The sequence below is a fragment of the Saccostrea echinata genome, unplaced genomic scaffold, assembly GCF_033153115.1.
Source record: "Saccostrea echinata isolate AGI-Se365-2 ecotype Australia unplaced genomic scaffold, CSIRO_AGI_Sech_v1 ptg000030l, whole genome shotgun sequence".
Classification (NCBI taxonomy): Eukaryota; Metazoa; Mollusca; class Bivalvia; order Ostreida; family Ostreidae; genus Saccostrea; species Saccostrea echinata.
The window spans coordinates 33,535,696-33,563,530 of NW_026889779.1; the positions used below are offsets into that span (position 1 = coordinate 33,535,696).

The window sequence follows — 27,835 nt, forward strand, 5'->3', positions numbered from 1 at the left end:
GTAAATACATCTTACAAATACCCCACACTTTTTAGCAACTCCCCCGCGTTACCCGTTGTGTACGGTGTTTACTGACTCCACAAAAATAAGAGATTTAAATAACTATGAGAGCGAGGGGTGGACCAGAGACCACAAGCAGTTTAACAGATTTAGATATTAAAGCTAGTAAGAGCTAGGCTAATATGGAGATTAGTAAAGAGAAAATTATGATCTACTAACAATATCATGTACATTTATACCTCTTCTCCCATCATGGCTTTAGTTCTGTATTTCCCCGCAGTCTTACATAACATATATCATGTATATCTTCTCAAATTCGTATTCATATACGCCATATATAGCTTTAAGCATAGATTTATATAGAAAACATTTTTAAAAGATAACAATTTTCATAGTGTATAGAGGGTCCTTAACGACAGAAAATACAAAAGACGGATAGTCTCATTGCAAGGAGAAAAAATTAGGGGAACTGTAGTGTACTCCGTAACATAAAGAAAAATATTGTAACAATACGAAAAACTATTAATATACATTCACTGGCTATGTTGAGGGAAGCATGCATTTTGTCTGACCAAAAAAACTAAACTGTTTGCCTAAGACTGTTATGCTGAAGACAGTTTGGTTCGAGGGTTCGACAAAACGCATTTGCCCAAGATCACAGTCAATAAATGTTTTGCTAAACCTTTTACATTTCATAACGATGTATCTTGCTCTGGCTACTATGTTTGCGATGAATGTGACAAATTTTGATGTAAATCTCATTTACCCGCACCGCGAATTTAATTCGGTCAATTCTGAAACGTTCAAACGCCAAACAAATGCATAAGAAATAGCTGATCCCGCTAATATACTGAGGAATATAGTGTGATGCAAACAAAAACTTAATAGCAGTCCAACATCTCATCAAGCGGTCAATATATTGAAAAATATTGATGATGTTTTGATTTTTTAAAAGTATAGAAATGGTTTACTGTCTGGTGAAGTTGAACTTCACCATTTATTTATGAGCTTATTTATGAGCTTTGATTACATTAGCATTTCATTTAAAAATTATCAATTATATTGATTATATACTTGTGTTTTAAACAAAAAAGCACATAGAACATAATCAATTTTGAGATTTTAATTTTTATTTTCAAAGTTGACACTTTGAAATAAATATAATATTTAAGACATTCAAGCACTTCCCTATACATAGAGTTAAAACATGACACCATATTTAAATAAAATGTACAATATTTCATCCTTAAAGGAGTTTATCTCCTTCTGAATTCTCTCCCATATACTCACAAACCAAAACAAGTCTTCTATGTAAACAAAATGAAACAGAGTCACAAATAATGGATGATTTCAGTTAAAGTTAACTGCTTTTTTGTGATATAGTGGAAATGCCAGTTTTTCTACAATGTAGATACATGAAATCATTTTGTCCCCTAGATAAGTGTTTTCTTCTGTATTTTAATCTTCTAGTAGGTCTTCATCCAAATTGATGTCCTGTAAAAAGAATTTTAAACTGTAAATAACTAAATTATACTGTGCTCTCTAAAGGCTGAAAAAGCTTAAATAAAAGCAAGAATCTGTAAAGTAAAATTACTGATTTTCTAAAATAATATTTAAAACACAGAGATTTTAATCTAGACACACCATGTGCTGTTCAGTATAATGCAATATGTCTGATAATTAATCTAGACACACCATGTGCTGTTCAGTATAATGCAATATGTCTGATAAAATTTTAAATAACTGATGTTTCTGTCCTGACTCTTTTCACTAAGCTGTTTTAAAGCTGTATCTTGTGTTAATGTGAGATTACAGTATTAAAATTGCTAATCTCTATTCTACAGGATATATGTCAATACTATCACTTAATCTTTTTACCATTTCTGTGGCAATACATAGATGATTTTCTGTGAAGGTACTCCAAAGCATTCAGATGAGTGTTAATTTGTTAAGACATAGGACAAGTTACAAAAGTTTAGGGAGGAATACCCAATACCCACAGTGTGATTGTGATAGCATTTCAAATTTATCAAATATCTAGATTAAACCAATGCTGGAGCCTGCATAACCTTTGTCCACAATTTTTAAAGTGTCGAGTATCTTTTCAATTTGAGTAATCATCTGAATTCAGAACAATAAAACATCTATCTCTTTTGGACAATACTATTTCTCAGAATATTTTTTTGAAAAGTTTACTTTGTTGATAAGAGAACTTCAGATTTACAAGTTTCATCAAATAAATATCTGAAAAAGTAGGGCAGGAAACATGCCATAAAAATCTAAAACCAACATGTCAACAGGATGCTTTAAATTACCTGGTCTCCTGTAGGGTCCTACAAGGCACAGATATAAATTAGGTCAAGGCTTTTTAACTAGGTCAAGGTAATTAATCAATCTACTGGTAGCTTAATAAAGCTATAGAACTCTTTACTCACTGAGGTGTCTATGTTGTCAATGTTCATATTCTCTAGATCTAATTCTAATTCTTTCTCTAGGTCATCCATTTCTGTTTTACTGGGTGTTGGCTCAGGGGGTGGGGCTGCAGATTTCTTTGGTGGGGGAGAGGATTCCTGGAAATAAAATCAAAAGGTGTTATGCTTTTCAGAGATTTTTTGTTACAAATTTATACTTATTCATTGATTCAACTGCAAACTATGGAGCTTAGCCATTTTCAATGAATAAATGTAGAAAATGCTTTACCATGGTACTTTTTTGTGGCGTTTCTGACTTACCACAACACTTGATTGTGTTGCCTGACTTTACCTTTACACTTTTATTGTGTGGTTTCTTGTTTACCATACTCTTGAATGTGTGGTTTTGCACTATACCTTGACACTTTACACTTGTTGTTTGGTTGACTTTACCATGACACTTTCTAGTGTAGTTCTGACTTTACCTTGTTATTTTGTTGTGTTGTTTCTGGGGTTATCTTGACCCTTTATTGTGTAGTTTAGATTTTACCTTGATATTTTGTTGTGTGGTTTAGGACTTTACCTTGATATTTTGTTGTGTGGCTTAGGACTCTACCTGATATTTTGTTGTGTAGTTTAGACTTTACCTTGATATTTTGTTGCGTGGTTTCAGACTTTACCTTGATATTTTGTTGTGTGTTTTAGGGTTTTACCTTGATATTTTGTTGGGTGGTTTAGGACTTTGCCTTGATATTTTCTTGTGTGTTTTTGGATTTTAACTTGATATTTTGTAGTGTGGTTTAGGATTTTACCTTCATATTTTGTTGTGTTGTATCAGACTTTATCTTGATACTTTGTAGTGTGGTTCTCACTTGACCTTGATATTTTGTTGTTTGTTTTAGGGTTTTACCTTCATATTTTGTTGTGTGGTTTCAGACTTTACCTTGCTTTTTTGTTGTGTGGTTTCTGGGGTTATCTTGACACTTGTTGCATGGTTACAGACTTTATCTTGCTATTTTGATGTGTGGTTTCTGGGGTTATCCTGACATTATCATTGTGTGGTTTCAGACTTTACCTTGCTATTTTGATTTGTGGTTTCTGGAGTTATCTTGACATTTTCATTGTGTGGTTTCAGACTTTACCTGGTTATTTTCTTGTGTGTTTTAGGATTTTAACTTCATATTTTGATGTGTTTTAGGGTTTTGCCTTCATATTTTGTTGTGTGGTTTCAGACTTGACCTTGCTTTTTTGTTGTGTGGTTTCTGGGGTTATCTTGACATTTTCATTGTGTGGTTTCAGACTTTACCTTGACATTTTGTTGTGTGTTTTAGGATTTTAACTTGATATTTTGTTGTGTGTTTTAGGGTTTTACCTTGATATTTTGTTGTGTGGTTTCAGACTTTACCTTCGTATTTTGTTGTGTGGTTTCAGACTTTACCTTGATATTTTCTTGTGTGTTTAAGGATTTTAACTTGATATTTTCTTGTGTGTTTTAGGATTTTAACTTGATATTTTGTTGTGTGGTTTAGGATTTTACCTTCGTATTTTGTTGTGTGGTGTCAGACTTTACCTTGATATTTTGTTGTGTGGTTTCAGACTTTATCTTGCTATTTTGATGTGTGGTTTCTGGGGTTATCTTGACATTTTTGTTGTGTGGTTTCAGACTTTACCTTGATATTTTGCTGTGTGGTTTCTGGGGTTATCTTGACACTTTTATTGTGTGGTTTCAGACTTTACACTTTTGTTGTGTGGTTTCAGACTTTATCTTGATATTTTGTGTGTGGTTTCAGACTTTACCTTGATATTTTGTTGTGCGGTTTTAGGCTTTGATAATTTGTGTGGTTTCTGGGGTTACCTTGATATTTTTGTTGTGTGCGGTTTCAGACTTTACCTTGCTTTTTTGTTGTGTGGTTTCAGACTTTACCTGACACTTTGTTGTGGTTTCAGATTTTACCTTGATATTTTGTTGTGTGGTTTCTGGTATTATCTTGACATTTTTGTTGTGTGGTTTCAGACTTTACCTTGATATTTTGTTGTGTGGTTTCTGGGGCTTGTTCGAACTCCTCTTCTTCCTCCTCCTCTGGGCCGTGGACAAATGTGAATGACCCCTGTTCCTCTGCCTGCTTCATCTCCTCCACTGGTGTCCTCTCGTGATTTGGCTGCAGAAAGATACAGATTTTATTATAGGCAACCTGTTTCAAGAAGGTTACATCTTTAATTGATGACATACACTGATCTCAGATTGAAATTTTTCACTTGTCAAAGTTTTCACATAACAGGTTTATGAGTATGCACATAATCTGCACATACTGTACCTTAAAGGTGACCAAAGTAAAACTAAATTCTAACTGGGAATTTCATCTCAAATGCTGCTTAATAGTTTATGGACACTTAAATTTATGTAGCATGGTATTTAAAATGAAGACCTTTAGGACCTTAACCACAGCACAGCTTGATTAAGCATTACTTCTCAGAGTCTGATAGTATACTTTTCAATAAATGTGTACATATTGGAGTATAATTTCTTAGATATGTGTAAACTGTGCTATTTTTTTTTTTATTGTTTCAGGTGAAAACTACTGCAGTCATGCATTTACACATTACACACACTCAGAACCCTGTTTCAGAACAAGAGATTGAGTGACTCATATAAATGTGCTTGTTGTTCGCAACTACAGTAAAAATGTTTTAATATCAGATGATGCATTTAGCTTCATTAGGTCTCAAGATGATGGACCGAAAACAAACCTTAGAGTTTTCAAATTAGTATAACTTTTAAACTTCCAAAATAAATGAAAATTTTTATCATGTTCTTTCATATAAAAAATTTTACAAACCTGCAACTTTTAAAACATGTTTGTTAAATAAAATCGAGATGCTCAAAGAAAAATGTTGATTTAAGTCTGTTCTCAATTACTGGTCTTAGAACCAGATTTATATTTGAACTTACCGGAACACGTGGGAATTTTTCTGCTGGGATTGCACGTTGCCTTTGGGGTTTGAGGTAAGCCTCTGTTTTTAGAGCGTTCCTCCAGTCTGGGAATAAGTTTTCGTACTCCTTAGGATCAGCCAGAGAGTTAGCGGCTTTCTTGTTGACCTTACTTAAGTGTTCCCTCCACAACTCTACCACTCTGTGTGTAAACAGCAGTGAAAAAATGATCAGCTGTTTAACTAAGCTCATCAATATAAGCAAAATGTTTAAAATTCTAAAATGATTTTTTTTTTCAATTTATCAAAACACTTCAAAGAAACTCGATGAAAAAGAATTCTAGCTAATGAGTATTTTTTTTCACTCCACTGCTATTTCCAAAATATAATCTTGGAGAGAAAAAAAGTGGTTGTAAGCAAGTAAAAATTTTCCCCATCATTTATTTATTCATTTTTTGCAAAATTCTTTGTGTGTAATGAAGTCTATTCCTTAGATGAAATTTTCCATATAATGCTCTATATTTGGTTTATCCTAAAGTTGCTGTAGAATATATGAATCAGAAAAATAGCGAATTGTTAATGCTTAAAGTATTTTTGTTCTTCAATGTTAATTAAACCTACATAATCGTAAGGATTTTTTTATCATTTATAAGAAAGTAAATCTATGTGTCCTAATGAATTCCTTAGAAATAAATTTCACTCTATATACCATTTCCTAAGTTCTGTATGGCACCAGAATTTTATACATATATATGACAGTTTACCTGGAGACTTGACTAGGTAGGTAAGTTCTGGCAAAGAAGGCAGCTTCAGGAAGTCGACCTGTGTTGATCAGCACTTCAAGACACTCCTCCAACCTACAACAGGGAGTGGTCATTATAAATCAACAACAGGGAGCAGTTATTGTAAATCATGCTGGAGCTAGCTAGTGAATATAGATGTGATAGCTGTATAAATACCATGTACATGCATACATATAAGATCCAAAATATGTTTTAAAACATTAAATGAAATAATTAGTACAGTAAAACTTGTTGAATCCGGATGTTGTGCATTCCGGCATGTTGTTCAGTCCGGCGTAATATTTTAGTCCCTTGAATTTTCTTTATAATTTATGTTTAATAAATGTTGTTCAATCCGGATCTTGCCTATTCTGTAAACCGGCCGCTATTTAAAGAACTAATTGCTCATAATTAGTACAAATTATCTCCTCTAATCCGGCCACTTATTTTTACCTGTGCCCACTGGTCATTGGAGAAGTCTCGCGTGGGGGTAATTATTGTCCCGTTAATGATCTATCCTGTATCGACAGTTTAGATTTTAACAAACGTGATAAAAATGAAATCATTAATGGCTCAAGTAAGGCGAGGAAACTCACAAAAGAATGAGTGTTAGTGATGGTTGCATGTACCATGTCTGTAGAAAAACTTGACAACTTATCCATGACCTCCTTTCTACTTTCGTTTTGCGTGCACAACGTGCAATTCGAATTACTTCCCTTTGTGTCGCTAGTTTACAACGACCATAGCGACAGAAGATTTTGGTTCAATATTCATTACATGTATAACATTTGAAATTAACAAATACAGTGTCTAAATATTCAAGCATATTAATTTTAAAAGAAAGAAATTAATTAGGAATCTGTCCCTAACAAAATAATATTAACAGCTACGATGAGGTTTTGGAGTGTGTTTAAAACATTTAACGATTTTCAAATTTGATAAATGTCCAAGAGATATTATATTTCGATACTGAATAAAAAAACTTGAACAGAAATGAAAATTCTGAAGAACAAACAGAGTTCAAAATAAACGGAAATGGACGATTTTTTTTCAAGTGAAACGTAAAAATTGACACATTTGATAAAGTATTTATTTACCACTCTTTGTTTATATCTATGTAATTTTTAACTTGCTATAACAGTTCAATTTTCTCCAATCCGGATGTTGTCTAATCCGGCCAAAAAATTAGGAACCACTGGTCGCCGGATTAGACAAGTTTTACTGTATATAGAAAACATTTTAGTTATATTTAAAATCTTTCTGTTAAATGAGGATAAGTGTGACCAAATGATAGTTGACTAATATAGTAATTTTTATTACAGTATTTTCTCTTTCTCACTTGGAAGAGGATGTTCAATTCAGGAACCTTTCAAATTTTTACTGAACATTTTCACATATTTCGATATTTTTCCTGTTTTAAAACTTCAATAAGAAATGGTTGCCTGACCTTCCCAAGACAAAGTGCGAGATGAAGGCAACATTGTTCTGGCCGGCTTTCTCAGCGGTGTCCCCGAGCTTGGCTACCATCTGGGCATTCCCCGCAGAGCTGGCCAGGAGGAGAAGACCCCCAAAGTCATTTGCCTGATGGAGACATTCCTGAGCCAGACCAAATTCACACTTACTGATCGCTAACTCAGCTAGCTGCTTCCATTTCTGTTCCGACTGTAAATAACAAAATAACAACTTGTAAAAATCTCTTAATTAATACATTTTGTATCCTTAGGATTTTTGCCCATTCAAGAAATTCTCTTTACAATCCTTGAATCTGTATTATTAATGCAATTACAAACTAATCATATTTTCACTTTTCTTAAAATATTGTTTTCAACACACTAATTTATTTACTCCAGAAATAAGGAACAACCTTCATAGATTTCAACTAAATCTAAAAGCTGCTTAATGATCTACATAATAAATTTTAAGAATTTTCAATGCAGATATTAAATCTCTTGAGGATAGCCTACTTCTGCCTCCTTAGCGATCTGGTAACAGATCTTGAGATCTCCCAGCTGTAATGCAAGCTCAAATTTGTGTTCAGGGTCACAGGTCACTGCCAAAGCTTGTGATTTAAAACCCTACAAAAAATTAATAAATCAAAGGCTTTTACAGACATCAAATGAGAGAAAATCTTAAATTAGCCTGGAAACTAACTTTAAATTTACATAAGTTACAGAATCATGCAGATATCTGATCAAGTAAACTAAATTCTTTCTTTATACCTGTTTCTCAAGGAAATGTGCGACCCTTGACCTGTGTTCTCTAGGAATCATGGGTAATATTTTATCAGCTGTTTCAAAGTCCCTCCTCATAACGGCTGTCTGGTATTCCAGCACCGAGACCAGTAAAGAGAAACTGACAATGTTCAGTTCCTTGTCACCCAGATACAAACGGTTGTCTTTTGGAATGTATCCAAGCAAATACATTAATCTGTCAATCAAACCAATAAATGTATATAATCAAAAAGTAATAGAAAACCTTGCGTATTAATCTGTGTAATTGAATGCGATTGAAGGAAATGGTATAATTTTCCAAGTTTCTTTAAACATTTAGTTGTAGTACATGTTCACTCAATTAACATTCTATGACCTACCTGTCCAGGTGAGCTATGGTGACTATTTCTCCCCCCACGTAGTAGTTGAGGCGGTTGACACTGTTGGTGTAGATGAAACAGTCTCCCACCCAGACTCCAGTTTTTACCGTCTCCTCGATCTCCCCCACAACATCGAAGGCCTCTTCAATTCCGTCCTCTCCTATGTCCTCTTTGTTTTCCTTTGCTTTTTCTACAGCTTCAGCATCGTACTTCAGAACGAAGAACGACTCTTCTGTCGTAATACAGCACAGCTCGCCATTCTCACTCCAGTATACCTACAAATAACGACACAGAACTCCTCAGGTGAATCTACACTCCATCCCCTAATATCACACAATATCAATCCAGATTTCTTCTGAAAAATATTACCCAAGTCAATGGTAACAGAGTAGTCCCTAGCTTCAGCCTAATATTTTCAACTGTTTCATACAATGTACCCAAAGAAGTTTTATTATAAAATCAAAGTAACACTAATCTACATGTAGCTCTCTATATAATTGCAAATTGTCAACATGTCAAATATGCCAAAATTAGAAGGTTGTTGAAATACAAGTATGTTGATTATTTTCCCCACCACAATGTTATCTGTCTAAGAACAGACATGTACACATGACATACTGACAACATACTAATAGGCTGGCACTTACATTTTTTGGTGTGATTTCTATTCTTCTGATCAGTTCTGTTGTTTCCCAGTCATAGAATGCCAGGCCACTCACGGATCGCGTCCCTAATAAAAATCCTCCATAGATCCCTGTCAAATAATGAATAAAGGAATAAAAAAAAAATCCATACACAGCTATCTGGAAAATTCTACACTTCCATTTCAAGCCAAGCATCAACAAGAGGCCCAGGGGCCACATCGCTCACCTGAGCACTCTGGCTAGGAAAAGGCAGAAATCAGTTCAGTCTTGAAAAGTTTTGATATAAAAGTGGTTTGGGGGGGGGGGGGGGGGGGTTAATTTGAAATTGAATCTATACTTCAAAGGGATGCTTTTGAATTAATATGACAAATAATGGCTATGCTGTTCTTAGGAAGACAATTTTTATTGATATATCATTTGTATTCCTTTGTATAACTATGATCCCCTGTTATGGCCCCTCTATTCTCCTGGGGGGTCATGATTTGAACAAAATTTGAATCTACATTACCTGAGGATGCTTGCATTTAAATATGACTAATTATTGCTTTGCTGTTCTTCAGAAGAAGATTTTAAAAGGCTTGCTTTTTCCTATGTATTCCTATGTAAAACTTTGATCACCCATTGTGGCCCCATCCTACCCCTGGGAGGTCATGATTTAAACAAACTTGAATCTACACTACCTGAGGATGCACCCATAAAAAAAAAACAATCATGGCTTTGCTGTTCTTGAAAAAAGATTTTTACAAATTTTTCCTATGTATTTTATGTAAAACTTTGATCACCCATTGTGGCCCCACCTTACCCCCGGGGGTCATGATTGGAACAAACTTGAACCTGCACTACTTGAGAATGCTTCCATGTAAAAATGACCAATCATGGCTTTGTTGTTCTTGTGAAGAAGATTTTTACAGATTTTTCCTATGTATTCTTATTTAAAACTTGGATCGCCCATTGTGGCTCCACCCAACCCCCGGGGGTCATGATTGGAACAAACTTGAATCTACACTACCTGAGGATGCTTCCATATAAATATAACCATTCATGGCTTTTTTGTTCTTGAGAAGAAGATTTTTAAAGAATTTTCCTATATATTCCTATGTAAAACTTTGATCGCCCATTGTGACCCCACCCTACCCCCGGGGGTCATGATTTGAACAAACTTGAATCTACACTACCTGGGGATGCTTCCATATAAGTTTCATATTTTCAAGCACAGTGGTTCTTGAGAAGATTTTTAAATGATGCCATTAATTTTTCATGAATTCATGATTATCTCCCCTTGGAAGAAGGCCCTTTATTTGAACAAACTTGAATCCCCTTCACCCAAGGATACTCTGTGCCAAGTTTGGTTGAAATTGGCCCAGTAGTTCTGGAGAAGAAGATGAAATTGTGAAAAGTTTACAACGACAACAACGCCGACGACGACGACAGACAACGGACAAATTTTGATCAGAAAAGCTCATTGAGCCTTCGGCTCAGGTGAGCTAAAAGCATCATGAAGCTTTTTTCTCCTTTAGTGCTTTATCAGTGAATTAGAGCAATGTTCATTTTAATTCTTAACATATTCTGATTTAAAGTACAGCTTTCTTCTCTAAAACCACTTATGTACACTCTGTTCAACATACTATCTCACCTTCAGCCCCGAATTCTGGTTTGAAAGTTTTCTGTTCTTTAAAGTTTTTGAAGATTTTGATGGAGCTTGTGGATTCCCGCGTAGCGTAGACTGATGAGTCACTACTCCAGACAAACTCCTGGGCGGAGCCAAAACTTTTGTTCCTTAAAGCCATGGCAGTATAAATGATATACTCTCCATCTCCACAGACCACCACAAACCTGTTAAATAAACATCAATTTAAATTATTCAGTATCTGGTATCATGCATGATTGGAATGAATCCAGATTTGGAGGACTCATACTAAAGTAAAGAAATTCTATGACTGCTACTTAGTCTCAATATATCAAAGGACAAAATAGTCATCACTGGCATTTTAGAAACAATTCTTTTGCAATAAATCCATACAACAAAATAGTAGATGTAAATATCATCCAATAGAATAAACAATCTGAAGGAATCATGCAGCATGAATTTGGTTACCAGTATCTCTGACAGTTTAGAAGGACATAGCCATCAAAGTTTAGCATTCTTTGTCTAAAGTGTGATCAGACACAAGTTTTTATCTGTTGCTCCCTGAGATATTGACTAACCTTCCGTTTGGGTTGTGAGCGATGGTCTGGGGGTAGATTTCACAGCTGCCCATGTCTTTGACTGCCAGAGGGAGCCTCTCACCATCCTTGATGTCCTGGTCCCCGATGGCTTTAATGTTGGCCTGTTGAATCTCGGAATGTTTGGCCCAGATAATCTTGCCACTGCTGTCCATTGACATGGCAGGCTCCTCACGCCCCAGCTGTTAATGGGGCAGTGCATTACTGATTTACAACATCATTCTTATCTTTTATATATGCAAATTATAATAATAAATGCAAGATGATTTTTTTTATATCCTTATGATATTTTACTAATATCCTAAATTTTGCAGGCACTGGCATTAATTTAATGAACAAGACTATGAAAGATTTCCTTTAAAATAACAACACTGAAAATCTCATGAAGTGTTTTAACAAACTGTGCCTCCATTTTAGTACAGAGGTACTGTCTAGATCACAGAAATATACCTCAGGCCATTTCCTCTATTATCTACACAAAACAAGGGTACTATCTATATGTGTCTCTAGAAATAAATCTTGGATCATTACCTTTATGATAATACTGCCTTCATCATACCCAAGAGCGACATTATTGGAGCCCTTCTGAGCGGCGATGGTCCACACCCTCTCTAGTCCGTAGTTCAGTGTACTCTCTAGTCTGTAGGTGTTGGCATGCCAGATTCTTACAGTTCCTGTTGACATAAAATCTCCACAAATAAATCACCCAGACATGTAGATATCATTGCTAATGAAAAATTACTTATTATAACTTTTTAAGCTCTTCTGTAATATTTAAGTTTTCTTTGCATAAAAAGATAAGGCACAGATGGAGGATCCATTTTCAGTTCAATACAGTTCATTACAAGAGCACCATTTACATCAAGTGTCAGTTTTCTCTATTAAAGGGGATCTATCATAATCTGTACAGAATGTCATATTTATCTTATATGTTCACTTCAAAATATTCATATATGAACTATGCTGCAGTTATTGTGCATTATATTTATCTGTTAAACCAAGATGTTAAGAAAAACTTATTTTTAACTGTTTAACTGTACCATTTATTCAAAATCCTATGTGGGTTATTAAAACTGCCTTAATTGTACCATGAATTCAAGATTCCATGTAAATACTGACCGTCCTCTGACCCCGTCATTATGATAGGGAGCTCGGGGTGGAATGCTACAGCTGAAATGTTCTGGGCATGTCCCTCTAGGGTCTGTACACAGGTCTTGTTCTGAAAGTAAATGAAGCAAACTTATTATCCTGATGTCACAAACATCCCTACACTTACTTTTATGGGATTTTGAGTGCTATATCTGAAAGACTGCAATAGGATATGCCATTTCTTTCTTCATCGCCTTGTGAATGACTTTTTTACCTGTAGTCCCATATCTGTGTCACCTTAGCTATTTTACCTGATAGTCCTATATCTGTGTCATCTTGACTATTTTACCTGGTAGTCCTATATCTGTGTCATCTTGACTATTTTACCTGGTAGTCCTATATCTGTGTCATCTTGACTATTTTACCTGGTAGTCCTATATCTGTGTCATCTTGACTATTTTACCTGGTAGTCCTATATCTGTGTCATCTTGACTATTTTACCTGGTAGTCCTATATCTGTGTCATCTTGACTATTTTACCAGGCAGTCCTCTAACTATTTTACCTGATAATCCCATATTTTGATCAGTCTGTCATCAGCTCCTGAAATCAGGTATGGCTTATCTCCTCCTGAATAGTAGTCTACACAGTTCACTCCCTTCTCATGGCCTTCTAATGTGAAGTTAGGAGTGTTAGATCCAAGCTGCCACACCTATAACATAATCAATAAACTAATCTAAGGTAAAATAAAAAATTTCCCTTTAAAACAACTTTCAAATTTAAATAAAATTCTTCCACTTTATAAAAGAAACAAAATAATTCTAAGATAAATTAGCACGATTATGAATTAGCACTGCTGTTATATGTATAGACATGTATTTTTCATTTGTATTTTGGCAGTGATCATGAACTAAAGCAATACACAGAGTAATAAAATTTGAATTCCACAAAATAAGTACACATCAATTCTTGACAGATGTGTGTTTGACATCAGCTTTCCAGAACCTATGCCCATGTTTAATCAAAGTATAAACAAAGTTTTTGTTTGACATGAGGCAATTGTTAATGATTAATACCTTGACTGTTCTGTCCAGTGAAGCACTGGCGAACGTGTTGTTGTCTTTAGGATTGATAACAATCTGCATCACGTAGTGAGAGTGGCCCTCAAACACCTGAGTACAGGTCCACTTCTTCTCCCAGTCCCAGAGCTTAATCAGCATGTCATCTATAAAACATGTATACAGGTCACTCCTAATACACATATACAGGTCACTCCTAATATACATATACAGGTCACTCCTAATATACATATACAGGTCACCCCTAATACACAAATACAGGTCACTCCTAACACATACATACAGGTCACTCCTAACACATATATACAGGTCACTCCTAACACATATATACAGGTCACTCCTAACACATATATACAGGTCACTCCTAACACACAAATACAGGTCACTCCTAACACACAAATACAGGTCACTCCTAACACATATATACAGGTCACTCCTAACACATATATACAGGTTACTCCTAACACATATATACAGGTCACTCCTAACACACAAATACAGGTCACTCCTAATATACATATACAGGTCACTCCTAATATACATATACAGGTCACTCCTAACACACAAATACAGGTCACTCCTAACACATATATACAGGTCACTCCTAACACATATATACAGGTTACTCCTAACACATATATACAGGTCACTCCTAACACATATATACAGGTCACTCCTAACACACAAATACAGGTCACTCCTAATACACATACACAGGTCACTCCTAACAAACAAATACAGGTCACTCCTAACACACAAATACAGGTCACTCCTAACACATATATACAGGTCACTCCTAACACACAAATACAGGTCACTCCTAACACATATATACAGGTCACTCCTAAAACACAAATACAGGTCACTCTTAACACAGGTCACTCCTAACACACAAATACAGGTCACTCAACACATATATACAGGTCACTCCTACCACATATATACAGGTCACTCCTAACACACAAATACAGGTCACTCTTAACACATATATACAGGTCATTCCTAACACATATATACAGGTCCCTCCTAACACATATATACAGGTCACTCCTAACACACAAATACAGGTCACTCCTAATACACATATACAGGTCACTCCTAATACACATACACAGGTCACTCCTAACATATATATACAGGTCACTCCTAACACATATATACAGGTCACTCCTAAGACACAAATACAGGTCACTACTAACACATATATACAAGTCACTCCTAACACATGTATACAGGTCACTGCTAACATACATATACAGGTTATGTTTTTTCAAACATTTTCTGTAATGCATAGAGGTAACTCAATACAAATTCTTCTTGCTTTTTTATTTTAATTCTTTGCCTATAAAGCAGCATAGAATCAGAATTCAAGCACCAGAGAAAATAATTCAGGCAATTAATATGCAAATTTAAGCACTTTTCCATTTTTTTCCCCTATTTAAGCATTTTCAAGCTCTATTACTGGACTGGGTTAAATTTCAAACACTTTTCAAGATCTGCATGAAACCCTGATCAACATTTACAGCAGGGATGGGATAATTGAAATGAGTAATTGTAAATAACTGTATGTAAATACATTTTTTCTAAGTAATTGAATGTATTTGTAATTGAGTTTGCTTTCAATTACAAGTAATTGAATGTATTTAAATACATTCCAAAAATGTCATGCATTTTACAATTACATTTCAGTTACATTTAAAATACTTTATTTTTCAAGTAACATATTTAAACAAGAGGCCCATGGGCCACAACGCTCACCTGAGTCAATATGGCCCTGCTGTTCTTTGTCAGCAGATTTCTTCTTCTATATATTCATACGTAAAGCTTTGATCAACTGTTCTAGGCATAACCTATCCCCAGTTGCCATGTTTTGAATGAAATTGAATCTAAACTTTCTGAGGATGCTTCTATATTCATATAACTAATCATGGTTTTGCTGTTCTTGAAACGGAATTTTAAAGATGTTTGCCATCCTACCCTGGGGGGTAGGAAGGGAGGGGGTGTTCAAGATTTGAACAAACTTGAATATACATTACCTAAGGATGCTTCCATATCAATATGACTAATTATGGCTTTGTAGTTCTTGAGAAGAAGATTTTTTAAGATATTTCTTATATATATTCTTTTGTTAAACTTTGATCCCCGATTATGGCCCCACCACTACTACTGGAGGATGCCTTGAACAAACTTGAATCTACAATACTTGGGGATGCTTCAATATCAAAATGACTAATCACGGCTTTCCTGTTCTTGAAAAGATTTTAAAAGATTTTCCCTATTTATTCCTATGTAAAACTTTGATCCCCCATTGTGGACCCACCCTACCCCCGGGGATCTTGATTTCGACAAATTTGAATCTACACTACCTAAGGATAATTCCATATCAATATGAGTAATTGTGGCTTTGTTGTTCTTGAGAAGAAGATTTTTAAAGAATTTTCCTATATATTCCTATGTAAAACTTTGATCCCCCATTGTGGCTCCAACCTACCCCCGGGGGTCATGATTTGAACAAACTTGAATCTACATTACCTGAGGATGATTTCATATCAATATGACTAATTGTGGCTTTGTTGTTCTTGAGAAGAAGATTTTTAAAGAATTTTCCTATATATTCCTATGTAAAACTTTGATCCCCTATTGTGGCCCCACCCTACCCCCGGGGGTCTTGATTTGAACAAACTTAAATCTACACTACCTGAGGATGATTTCGTATCAATATGACTAATTGTGGCTTTGTTGTTCTTGAGAAGAAGATTTTTAAAGAATTTTCCTATATATTCCTATGTAAAACTTTGATCCCCCATTGTGGCCCCACCCGACCCCTGGGGGTCATGATTTGAACAAACTTGAATTTACACTATGTAATGAAGGTTTCCCATAAGTTTCAACTTCTCTGGCCCAATGGTTCTTGAGAAGAAGATTTTTAAAACAAGAGGCCCATGGGCCACATCGCTCACCTGAGTAACTTTGGCCATGCTGTTCTTCACCAGATTTCGCCCCCCCCTTATAATACCTATTGTGGCCCCGCCCTACCCCCGGGGGTCATGATTTTAACAATTTAGAATCTACACTACCCAAGGATGCTTCCACATAAGTTTCAGCTTTTCTGGCTCAGTGGTTCTTGAGAAGAAGATTTTTAAAGATTTTTCTTATATATTTCAATGTAAAACTTGGATTCCCTATTGTGGCCCCGCCCTACCCCCGGGGGTCATGATTTTAACAATTTAGAATCTACACTACCCAAGGATGCTTCCACATAAGTTTCAGCTTTTCTGGCTCAGTGGTTCTTGAGAAGAAGATTTTTAAAGATTTTTCTTATATATTTCAATGTAAAACTTGGATTCCCTATTGTGGCCCCGCCCTACCCCCGGGGGTCATGATTTTAACAATTTAGAATCTACACTACCCAAGGATGCTTCCACATAAGTTTCAGCTTTTCTGGCTCAGTGGTTCTTGAGAAGAAGATTTTTAAAGATTTTTCTTATATATTTCAATGTAAAACTTGGATTCCCTATTGTGGCCCCGCCCTACCCCCGGGGGTCATGATTTTAACAATTTAGAATCTACACTACCCAAGGATGCTTCCACATAAGTTTCAGCTTTTCTGGCTCAGTGGTTCTTGAGAAGAAGATTTTAAAAGATTTTTCTTATATATTTCAATGTAAAACTTGGATTCCCTATTGTGGCCCCGCCCTACCCCCGGGGGTCATGATTTTAACAATTTAGAATCTACACTACCCAAGGATGCTTCCACATAAGTTTCAGCTTTTCTGGCCAAGTGGTTCTTGAGAAGAAGATTTTTTAATGACCCCACCCTATTTTTGTCTTTTCTTGATTATCTCCGCTTGTAAGGGGATTTGGTCCTTTATTTTAACAATTTAAAATCCCCTTTACCCAGGGATACTTTGTACCAAGTTTGGTTAAAATTGGCCCAGTGGTTCTTGAGAAGAAGTTGAAAATGTGAAAAGTTTACAGACGGACGGACAGACGGACAACGGGTGATCAGAAAAGCTCACTTGAGCTTTCAGCTCAGGTGAGCTAAAAAGACACCAAATTTTCACTTATTCTTAATTATCTCCCCTTGGAAGAGGGCATGGCCCTCCATTTGAAGAAACTTGAACCCCCTTCACCCAAGGATGCTTTGTGGCAAGTTTGGTTGAAAATGGCCCAGTGGTTCTGGAGAAGAAGTCGAAAATGTGAAAAGTTTACAGACGGACGGACGGACGGACAGACGGACTACGGACAAAATGTGATCAGAAAAGCTCACTTGAGCTTTCAGCTCAGGTGAGCTAAAAAGGTGGTTTATCATGATGCATACCAGTACTGTTTGCATGAGTTTGTGTTTATTCAATAATTAAATACCTAATAATGTTTATACAGCATAAACACACTGCCCAGGTCAATAGGAAAGGTCAAATTTAATAATATTGCAGCTTCAAAATATTCATGTATTTGTTCTTCAAAATTTTTGGAAATAAAACTAAAGTAATTGCTATGTATTTAATTACATTCTTCAAAGTAATTTAGAGCAATTAATTACTAGTGATGGGACATCGGTTAATTTTCATAATCGATCATCGGTTGGAATCGGTTACTGCTTCCGATGCGATTTTACCGATTAAAATCGGATTTCATAGTTTTGTATTCAAAAAGTAGACTATTACAATTATTTCATATTATATCTCTAACATGAATATATAAAATATATAAATAATGTATTATTTTCTTTATTGTTTTGCTTCTTTTATACTTTCTAAGCCTAAAAAAATTATGTTCGTTTGTTTCCTGTAACATTCTCAAACAAGAGGCCCATGGGCCACAACGCTCACCTGAGTAATTTTGGCCTTGCTGTTTTTCAACTGATTCCCCCCCCCATCCCCCTTGTAGTACTTATTGTGGCCCCGCCCTACCCCAGGGGTCATGATTTGAACATTTAGAATCTACATTACCCAAGAATGCTTCCACATAAGTTTCAGCTTTTCTAGCCCAGTGGTTCTTTAGAAGATTTTTACTACTTGTACATATTTAAATGTAAAACTTGGATTCCCTATTGTGGCCCCGCCCTACCCCTGGAGGTCATGATTTGAACAATTTAGAATCTACACTACCCCAGGATGTTTCTACATAATTTTCAGCTTTTCTGGCCCAGTGGTTCTTGAGAAGAAGATTTTTAAAGATTTTTTCTACAAATTTCAATGTAAAACTTGGATTCCCTATTGTGGCCCCACCCTACCCCGGGGGTCATGATTTGAACAATTTAGAATTTACACTACCCCAGGATGTTTCTACATAAGTTTCAGCTTTTCTGGCCCAGTGGTTCTTGAGAAGATTTTTAAAATTTTTTTCTACATATTTCAATGTAAAACTTGGATTCCCTATTGTGGCCCCGCCCTACCCCCAGGGGTCATGATTTGAACAATTTAGAATCTACACTACCCCAGGATCTTTCTACATAAGTTTCAGCTTTTCTGGCCCAGCGGTTCTTGAGAAAAAGATTTTTAAAGATTTTTTCTACATATTTTAATGTAAAACTTGGATTTCCTACTGTGGCCCCGCCCTACCCCCGGGGGTCATGATTTGAACAATTTAGAATCTACACTTCCCCAGGATGTTTCTAATTAAGTTTCAGCTTTTCTGGCCCAGTGGTTCTTGAGAAGAAGATTTTTAAATTTTTTTTCTACATATTTCAATGTAAAACTTGGATTTACTATTGTGGCCCCGCCCTACCCCCAGGGGTCATGATTTGAACAATTTAGAATCTACACTACTCCAGGATGTTTCTACATAAGTTTCAGCTTTTCCAGCCCAGTGGTTCTTGAGAAGAAGATTTTTAAAGATTTTTTCTACATATTTTAATGTAAAACTTGGATTTACTATTGTGGCCCCGCCCTACCTCCGGGGGTCATGATTTGAACAATTTAGAATCTACACTTCCCCAGGATGCTTCCACATAAGTTTCAGCCTTATTGGCCCAGTGGTTCTTGAGAAGAAGATTTTTTAATGACCCACCCAATTTTTGTCTTTTCTTGATTATCTCCCCTTTGAAGGGGGCTTGGCCCTTCATTTTAACAATTTAAACTCCCCTTCACCCAAGGATACTTTGTACCAAGTTTGATTAAAATTGGCCCAGTGGTTCTTGAGAAGAAGTTGAAAATGTGAAAAGTTTACAAACCGACGGACAGACAGACGGACGGACGGACGACGGACAACGGGTGATCAGAATAGCTCACTTGAGCTTTCAGCTCAGGTGAGCTAAAAATCAAGGGACGGTAGGTCGGGAATTTTTTTTTTTTTTTTTGCTTATGAATAATGGGGTCAAACATCATTACAAAGAAATAAATTTTAAACCAGAAATGGATAATTCCTGAATGTATTGTATTAGAAGTATGTTTCCGATGATCGATTATGAAAAATTATAATCAATCATCGGAATCGGTTGCATTTTTTCGTCGACAATCGATGTTTTCTGATTATCGGTACAACACTATTAAATACACTTGTTAAAATCAATGTAATTGTAATTGCAAGTAATTGACAAAATTATCAGTGTATTTGAAAGTATTTAATTACATTTCAAAGTAATTGACCCCAACCCTGATTTACAGGTCACTCTTAACACACATATTCCTAGAAATCAGTGCTCACCAATTCATTACAGTGTCATTGCATTCAATTCAAAGAAAGGCCAATAAACTTAACACCAACCACTACAAGTGAGGATGAATGACTTAACACCTACCACTACTACTGAGGATGAATGAATCAACACTTACCACTACTACTGAGGATGAATGGCTGTGTTGGGTGGACTGCTAAACTTCTGATGTAGTCAGAGTGAGCTTCAAACTGATGGACTCGCTCCAGGGTATTGTAGTTAAACACTCGAATCTGCATGTCATCCTGTCAGAGATCAAAAAGAGAATTCAATCACTGAGTGTACTACTTCAATGAAATATTGTAACTGAAAAAAAATATCAACAGGTATAATAATGAGAAGCAAACTCACTCACCGAGCCTGTTATGACCCAGTTTTTTCTGGGGACAAATCTTGAACTCCTGACAGGCAAGTCACACACCTCAAAAGATTTGATGAGTTGCTGAAATTAAAATCAAATATTGCTGTTAATATTCTGATAACATGTCACATAAAAAAAGGATAAAATTCAAAGCACTATGACTATTTAATCATGTTAATAAAGAAGATTGTTACTGAAAGATTCATAAATAAATTATAAAATTTCATCCTTGTGGATAGAGGAAATTCATTTACAAACCTAAAATAGTTGTAATGGAAAGGAAAGCTAAGGATAAGCATTGAAGCAGCATACTTTCAGAACTTCATAGACACAATTCTAACCCATTGCATTAGAACTTGTTTAATACGAACAGTGATATTTGGAATTTAAGGATGTAGTGAAGTTTTTTGGTATTCACGGCAAAATTGTTACCAATCCTTTGCAAAAATTTTATGGTAATAATGATCTCTGGTATAACTTATATAAATAACAGATATATAGCAAACTAATTTTGTACACCACAGAGGTTTAAAATAATGAAATTTACATTGTTTATAGCAAGTTCTTAAGATTTCAAAGTATTCAATATGGAACTAACATTACTGAAATGCAATTCACCTGAAAACTTTTGTACCCCAAGGTAATATTGAATATAATTCTTCCCTGAACATTTTCGGTAGTTATACTTAAAAGAAAACATGTATACATTGCAAATTCAATATATTTAACAAATGTGTTATACAGATATTATAATTATGAATTACAGAAATAGCAAGTAAATTCATAGGTCCTCAAAACTTTCCTATAACCAAGTTATACTATACCTGTGTAACACGATTAATTATTTTATAGAATTGACGAATATGTGTGGATAATATTGGGAGATCTACACACTAAAACACCAAAGCAGGTTGGGACAGGAAAGCCATGCAATTGACTGACTGAAGCATTCAGTTTCAAATATGAACAAACACAATATGAACCCTCAGATTACTTACTTACAAAAATTATGTGAAGAAATGTTGACATGTAATACATTCAATGATGAAGAAAAACTTGTAATATTTTAATGCAATTTTCACCGTTTCATATTACCCAAAACCAAGTTCCAAAACATGCATTTTGTTTACAACCTAACTAAACAATGTGCAGTTCCAGTCATCAAAAGGACATGCAGTAAAATAATTTTTGTTACCTGGGACTCATGATTCCAGACATGGACATTTCCATTATATAAACTAGCTAACATCCACGGTTCAGATGGGTGTAAGTCGACACATTTAACTCGGTCAGATCGGGCCGACAATTTTCGTTTGATATCAAGTCGAAGAGGCTGAAAGGAAATGAAAATGAAATAATTTTTACCTGTGACTCAATATTCCAAATATGAACTTGCCCATTGAATAGACTGGCAAGCATCCATGGTTCTTTTGGATGCAGTTCACTACTTTTAACTCTGTCTGAGCGTGCTGAAAGAACTCGTTTTACACCTAGTCGGAGCGGCTGAAAGTCACATGGCAGTTAAAATACCACATTTAAAACTTCGTAGAAATTGCCAACAATGGCATGTTTGATATAAAAAAGGCTTCCAAAAATATTCTCTTCCATATACTAAAATTTAAAAGATAGGATTCTTCAATACACATCTATTCATATCACAACTGGTAGCATGTACCGGCATATATCCTGAGTAGGACTGCGTGTCTTACTTAAGTTACTTTCTACATGTTCTATAAGCTACTACTTCTTACTCAGATTAAGTATTCATGTAACAAAATTATACAATTAAAGTTGCAATACGGAGTATATTTTTAAATCAATATGCTCCCAAAAGAAATCGTAAAACTTAACATCTGAAATGTTGTGTTTACAGAGAATTAACTCATTCAGATCAACTGTGTAATCTCACAAGTAAAATGTACAAACGAAAGATAAAAATGATCTTAAAGTTAATTTACAAAACAATATCAAAATACTGGAGAATATACCATTTTTGACGTTCAGCCGGCTTCGACTTCCCAAAATATAAATGTTGTTCCACAATACGTGGCCTGGGTTAATGCGCATGTGGAACCGGAAGATGTAAAACCGGAAAATACTTTTTGTTTATAAATGGCCGCCAAACATGCACAGACAGAATAAGAATGCTTTTTCATAATGTTTCCGTGATGCACAGTTATTTTGACCGTTAACAGTTTTGTTTATCTGTTTAATGATTTAAAATTAAAATTTAATTTCACTGTCTGTTGGCTGGATTAAGTGAGTTAACAATTTAAACGTGTCATTTTTTGTTAAACTACGACAATGCGGATAAGTGGTATTGTTCCTGCAAGATTCCTCACCATCGTCGCTCATGTCATCATTCTCATTATTCTTTTCTGGGCAAAGGTATTTTATTTTTATTGAGTTTTGTGAATTTGTTAAAATCTACGTAGTTAATATGTGAAAAAATAGATATGTCCAGTAGGATAACTTTTTAACTCACTGAGCTGAAAGCTCAAGTAGGCTTTTTTTATCAACCGTCGTCCGTCCGTCTGTAAACTTTCCACACATCTTCTTCTCAATAACCACTGGGCCAATTTTAGCCAAAGTTGGTAGAAAGCATCCTTGGGTGAAGGGAAGGTTTTAAAATTGTTAAAATGAAAGGCCAAACCCTCTAACTAGGGGAGATAATCCACAAAAGTTAAAAATAGGTTGGGATCATTAAAAAATCTTCTTCTCAAGAACGACTGGGTCAGAAAAGCTGAAACTCATGTGGAACCTTCCTGAGGTAGTGTAGATTTTAAATTGCTCAAACCATGCCCCCCCCCCCCCCCCCCCACCACCACCACCACCCCCACCCCCCGGGTTCTGATGGAGCCACAATAGGGAACCAAATTTTTATTTGAAATATTTGGAAAAAAATTCTTTAAAATCTCTTCTCAAGAACCACAGGGTCAGAAAAGCTGAAACTCATGTGGAACCTTTCTGAGGTAGTGTAGTTTTTTAAAAATTGCTCAAACCATTTTGGTACTGCTAAAGAGCTTGATAAATGTTGAAACACAAACTGTTGCACTGGTTGACAAACCGTGTTATTTAAGTTTTATTGGTTTATAACAGAATTTACAAAATTAACTTCAATGCCTGGGCATTGATCCAATTCAATTTTTTTCAGTAAACCCAGTACTTACAATACCCCCTTAATTGCATATGATTGCCCAAAGCCTAATAGGCTCACTTTATCTATAAAATGGCCCTGCCCATACACCAATTAATTGACTAAGACCCAATGTCCCATTTCAAACATCAATATAAATAGAGATGGTTTCATTGGTTATGGTTTCATTTCCCATAAAAAATGTTACCCATGAGAGTCCAGATATTAGGAAATAGGCTTTGTGAAATTGCAATGTTGTTGAATTTTGCAGAAAACAGGTGTATTTGACTATTTCAACAAAGAAATAAAATATGAGCCCACTCGTCAATCCAAAAAAATAAAACATGTATTATAATCTTCAGAAACAGTTCTTTCATTATATAATTGCACATTTTGGATTAGAGGTTGGACTCTATGCAAAATATGGAAGAACAGCTTAAACTTTTGGTCAATTTTGAAGATATTTTCAGGATTTGAGAATAATGACACAATTTATGATATCATCAGATCATAATACATGGACTAGCAGGAAAATTACATTTTTTAATAGATATGCAGTCATCAAGGGTCCAAGATAAATTTAAATTATTTTCAACTAAAATGAGAATTTTGATTTTCACAAATTCACAGGGCTAAAAAGAGCCCTAAGTAAACCTTGCTCCCTTGTTTTTACAATAACTAAACAAAACTTTACAAATGAAAAAGAACTCACTTTGCTTTGTTTTAGTTGAAATTATGGAGATTTGAAGATAGATTTAACTCTCTTTGTTAAGAATTTGTACTTTTTAGACTCCATAATGGAAATGCAATTAAAATATAACATCTTGTGTGAATGTGACATACCACAGTCTAGACTGAGTGTGTCCAACCTTTAACCTTCCAAATGTGTCATGTAGTTTGAAAGGGCAGTCTAAGTTAAAGTTCATGTAAGGGTTTTTGATGGTATTTACAGTAATAAATACAGACCTGCCCTAGCTTCATAGTAGCACCATCAAATGTACAGTGTACATGTATTATAATTAACTTTTTTTTTTTTATTCAAATATATCTTTGACCATGTTTTCCTCTAGGAGGGAGGACACTCTTATTTGCTCAGAGAAAGCATTCTGAAAGCATTGCTTAAACAATGGTAGCCTCCTTCAGGCAAGTGTAATTTGGTTTACCTCAAAATCTATAAAGGCCATAATTTTGTCAAAAACCATAAAATTGTCTGCAAAATCATGAAAATGCAAACTTGATCTGATACTCATTAAAGGTGCTTAGACACAGATTTGAACATAATATTTTCTCAAATTTTCTGTATAATATTACGACTTATATATTGCAATAGCATTTAACACGAAAATATAATTAAAAACCTATTTTATCTGGAAATTATTGGAACTACGAATTCCGGGACACGTTTGATTAACACATCTTTGCACTTACACAAATTTTAACTTTATCGTTAATATTTAAGAAAAGAAGCGATTTTGTTATGTATTAATGAAAAATATTACATCTATAATCCAGAAAATTCAGAGTAGAAATGTTCGCAAAACCAACATATCAGTATTGTCAGTCCGTGCTCTCTGATGTGTACAGAGTTTAACACATTGAACACACCTGTGAAACATAAACTGTTTTTGTAAACTGGGCACGAGCTCTGTTATTGTTAATGTTTACGATTCACCGGGTGTGTTCAATTGTTAAACTCTGCACACACCACTGAGCATGGACTTACAGTACTGTGTGTGGGTTTTGCTTTCGAACATTTCTACTCTGAATTTTCTGGGTTATAGTTTTAATATTTTTCATTAATACACAACAAAATTGCCACTTTTCTTAAGTATTAAGAAAAAAAATTAAAATATGTGAAAGCGCAAGAATGTGTCAATCCAACGGGTCCAGAAATTCAAAGTTTTAATAACTTCGAGAAGAAATAAGATTTTTATTATATTTTAGTGTGAAATGCTATAGCAACATATAAGTCATGAAATTATACGGAAAATTTGAGAAAATATTAACTTCAAATCTGTGTCCAAGCACCTTTAAGGTACACTCACATACTAAAAGTCAGCTAAATATCTGTAAATGTTTAGAAAATAGGCAGAAAAAAATAAGTGTGATAGACAGAAGGACAAACAGATTGACAGATGGATGGACTGTCATCAGTAGGGGACTGGTAAGATTGAGTAGTACACAAACTGTAAAACATCCCCCCCCCCCCCCACTGTCTTCACTTTACTTATGCACACCTGTAAAGGTGAAATTAAACTAAATCCACCACCTGTTACCTAATACATTTATCAGCACTCACTTTTATTTTTACTTTCAGGATGATAACATCAAACAGTGCCTCCCTACAACATACACTCAATCAGAGTATGACTCTAAAGACTTAGAGTAAGTCAAACTTCACATTTATGCATTCTTTCTAGAAAAAAAATTAATTTTAAACATTATTATGCTTAAAATATACACACATGAAATGCATTATTATTCATTATTCCATCATACAGCATTTGCTGGTTTTGAACTGGGTATTTACTATATTACCTGGTATGTGTTTTTATTACAACTGACATGCATTGTTTTTAAAATTTTGGCATATGGATTTTAAAGCTAATTTAAAAAAGTAATGCTGTCATTACAGGATGATCATTGGCCTTTCTGTGGGACTGGGTCTTATGCTGATTGAGTTGATTGGTTTTGTTGGTGGAATCTCAATGTTCATGCCATTCCAGAGTATGCTTTGTATCCTTTTTTCATTGGGAAAAAAAAAGTTTTGCAAGTGCATGTCCAGGAATGAAGATATTTTTTAAAAAATTCACCAAAAAAATTAAGTAATGAAGTAGAATAATAGAGCAAATTTTCAGTAATGTAAATTTCATTTCGCAGAACTGGAATATTATCTGTTATAACTATTTGTAGGCCACAAACAAGCTCCACAATTAAAATCATTGTAGATAATTTGTTTACCCTATAATAAACTAATTCAAACTTTCACAATGCAGGAGACAGCAATGGTTGTACCAATTAATTGCTTTGCTTCAACAAATATTTGTCCTTGACCTTAGTTAGCTATTTCGGCTCACTGTGGTGCTTGTGTGTCATTAGCATATTTCATTTTGTGGGAAATGCCTTGTCACAGATACTGGTATATATTTGGATTTTCTACAGCATTTCCAGCTTTGACTGAAATCATCACTTTTATTCAGATAGTGTGTTTAAGAAATGGACAACTCTGAAGAAAGTTCTTTGTAATGTTAGTGCTACAGTAGTATTAAACCTATTACAATGTTTGACCTTGACCTGTATCAGCTGTTGCCTGTCACGCGGGGGCTGTTGTGGCCCTGTTCTTCTTCCTGTTTGAGTTCTGGCCCTGTACGTATTATTGGTACATATTCGGATTCTGCAGTGCCTTTCCTGCAGTGACAGAAATCCTGGTGTGGCTAGGAGTCGGATTGTTTAGAAAAGGACTGTAATACAATTATAGTTACATCGTGTTTAAGGAAATAGGTTGTCATCCTTACAGAATAGAATATATGAAACTCTGAAGATTTGACTTTTATATCATGTGATTGTTTAACATGATTACCTGTTTCATTACATCAGAGTAAGTGTGTTTTCCTGTGTGATAGACTCATTTTTTAACAGTTTCTTTAATGACAATTAAATATTTCATTATATAATTTCAAGTACATATCAATACAGGTTGTATATTGGTGAAAGATTTTGAAATGCTAGAGATGTAAGTTATATGTCATACATTTTTGATCTGAACAGTATGTGAAGGTGCACAAATGTGTACCAGTATTTAGATGTATTTTAGTTAAAATAATATATGGAGTAAATTGAAACAAACAATAAAGTGTTTTGTGTTTTGAGTTTGTCAGATAAAAATGACATTTGTTAAACCTTTAGAAATTGTTTCCTATGTGAATATATACTTAA

At 34.9% G+C, this 27,835-nt stretch overlaps 2 protein-coding genes across 5 annotated transcripts; one reads left to right on the forward strand and one right to left on the reverse strand.

Moving 5' to 3' along the window:
• Positions 1-1,108: 1,108 nt before the first annotated feature.
• LOC133197741 (coatomer subunit beta'-like) lies at positions 1,109-22,837 on the reverse strand. Of its 3 annotated transcripts, none has more exons than XM_061333934.1 (21): positions 22,752-22,837; positions 21,959-22,096; positions 20,758-20,844; positions 20,521-20,647; positions 13,742-13,890; positions 13,231-13,377; positions 12,698-12,797; positions 12,110-12,252; positions 11,561-11,760; positions 10,989-11,188; positions 9,359-9,465; positions 8,712-8,986; positions 8,341-8,548; positions 8,086-8,196; positions 7,569-7,783; positions 6,104-6,196; positions 5,362-5,542; positions 4,433-4,570; positions 2,436-2,570; positions 2,316-2,333; positions 1,109-1,494 (listed from the first exon to the last, which is right to left on the reverse strand). In XM_061333934.1, the coding sequence occupies exons 1-21, from the start codon at positions 22,752-22,754 to the stop codon at positions 1,459-1,461; spliced, it is 2,811 nt and encodes a 936-aa protein (XP_061189918.1). In that variant the 5' UTR covers positions 22,755-22,837; the 3' UTR covers positions 1,109-1,458. The 3 variants fall into 3 exon arrangements, with proteins under 3 accessions (XP_061189918.1, XP_061189919.1, XP_061189920.1); XM_061333935.1 differs by lacking the exon at positions 21,959-22,096 and adding an exon at positions 22,129-22,266 and having other exon boundaries at positions 22,752-22,823; XM_061333936.1 differs by lacking the exon at positions 2,316-2,333.
• A 52-nt stretch (positions 22,838-22,889) lies between these two features.
• Positions 22,890-27,752, forward strand: LOC133196743 (transmembrane protein 107-like). Of its 2 annotated transcripts, none has more exons than XM_061332603.1 (4): positions 22,890-23,151; positions 26,217-26,284; positions 26,535-26,635; positions 26,963-27,345. In XM_061332603.1, the coding sequence occupies exons 1-4, from the start codon at positions 23,068-23,070 to the stop codon at positions 27,127-27,129; spliced, it is 420 nt and encodes a 139-aa protein (XP_061188587.1). In that variant the 5' UTR covers positions 22,890-23,067; the 3' UTR covers positions 27,130-27,345. The 2 variants fall into 2 exon arrangements, with proteins under 2 accessions (XP_061188587.1, XP_061188588.1); XM_061332604.1 differs by having other exon boundaries at positions 22,893-23,151; positions 27,203-27,752.
• Positions 27,753-27,835: the final 83 nt, after the last annotated feature.

Coding starts and splice junctions, on each gene's coding strand:
- LOC133197741 (XM_061333934.1), bottom strand. Junction 20,648..20,757: donor ACTGGGTCATAACAGGCTCG/GTGAGTGAGTTT, acceptor GATCTCTGACAG/GATGACATGCAGATTCGAGT. Junction 13,378..13,741: donor CACTGGACAGAACAGTCAAG/GTATTAATCATT, acceptor ATTATGTTATAG/GTGTGGCAGCTTGGATCTAA.
- LOC133196743 (XM_061332603.1), top strand. CDS start 23,068: ATGCGGATAAGTGGTATTGTTCCTGCAAGATTCCTCACCATCGTCGCT. Junction 23,152..26,216: donor TTATTCTTTTCTGGGCAAAG/GTATTTTATTTT, acceptor TTTTACTTTCAG/GATGATAACATCAAACAGTG. Junction 26,636..26,962: donor GCCATTCCAGAGTATGCTTT/GTATCCTTTTTT, acceptor GACCTTAGTTAG/CTATTTCGGCTCACTGTGGT.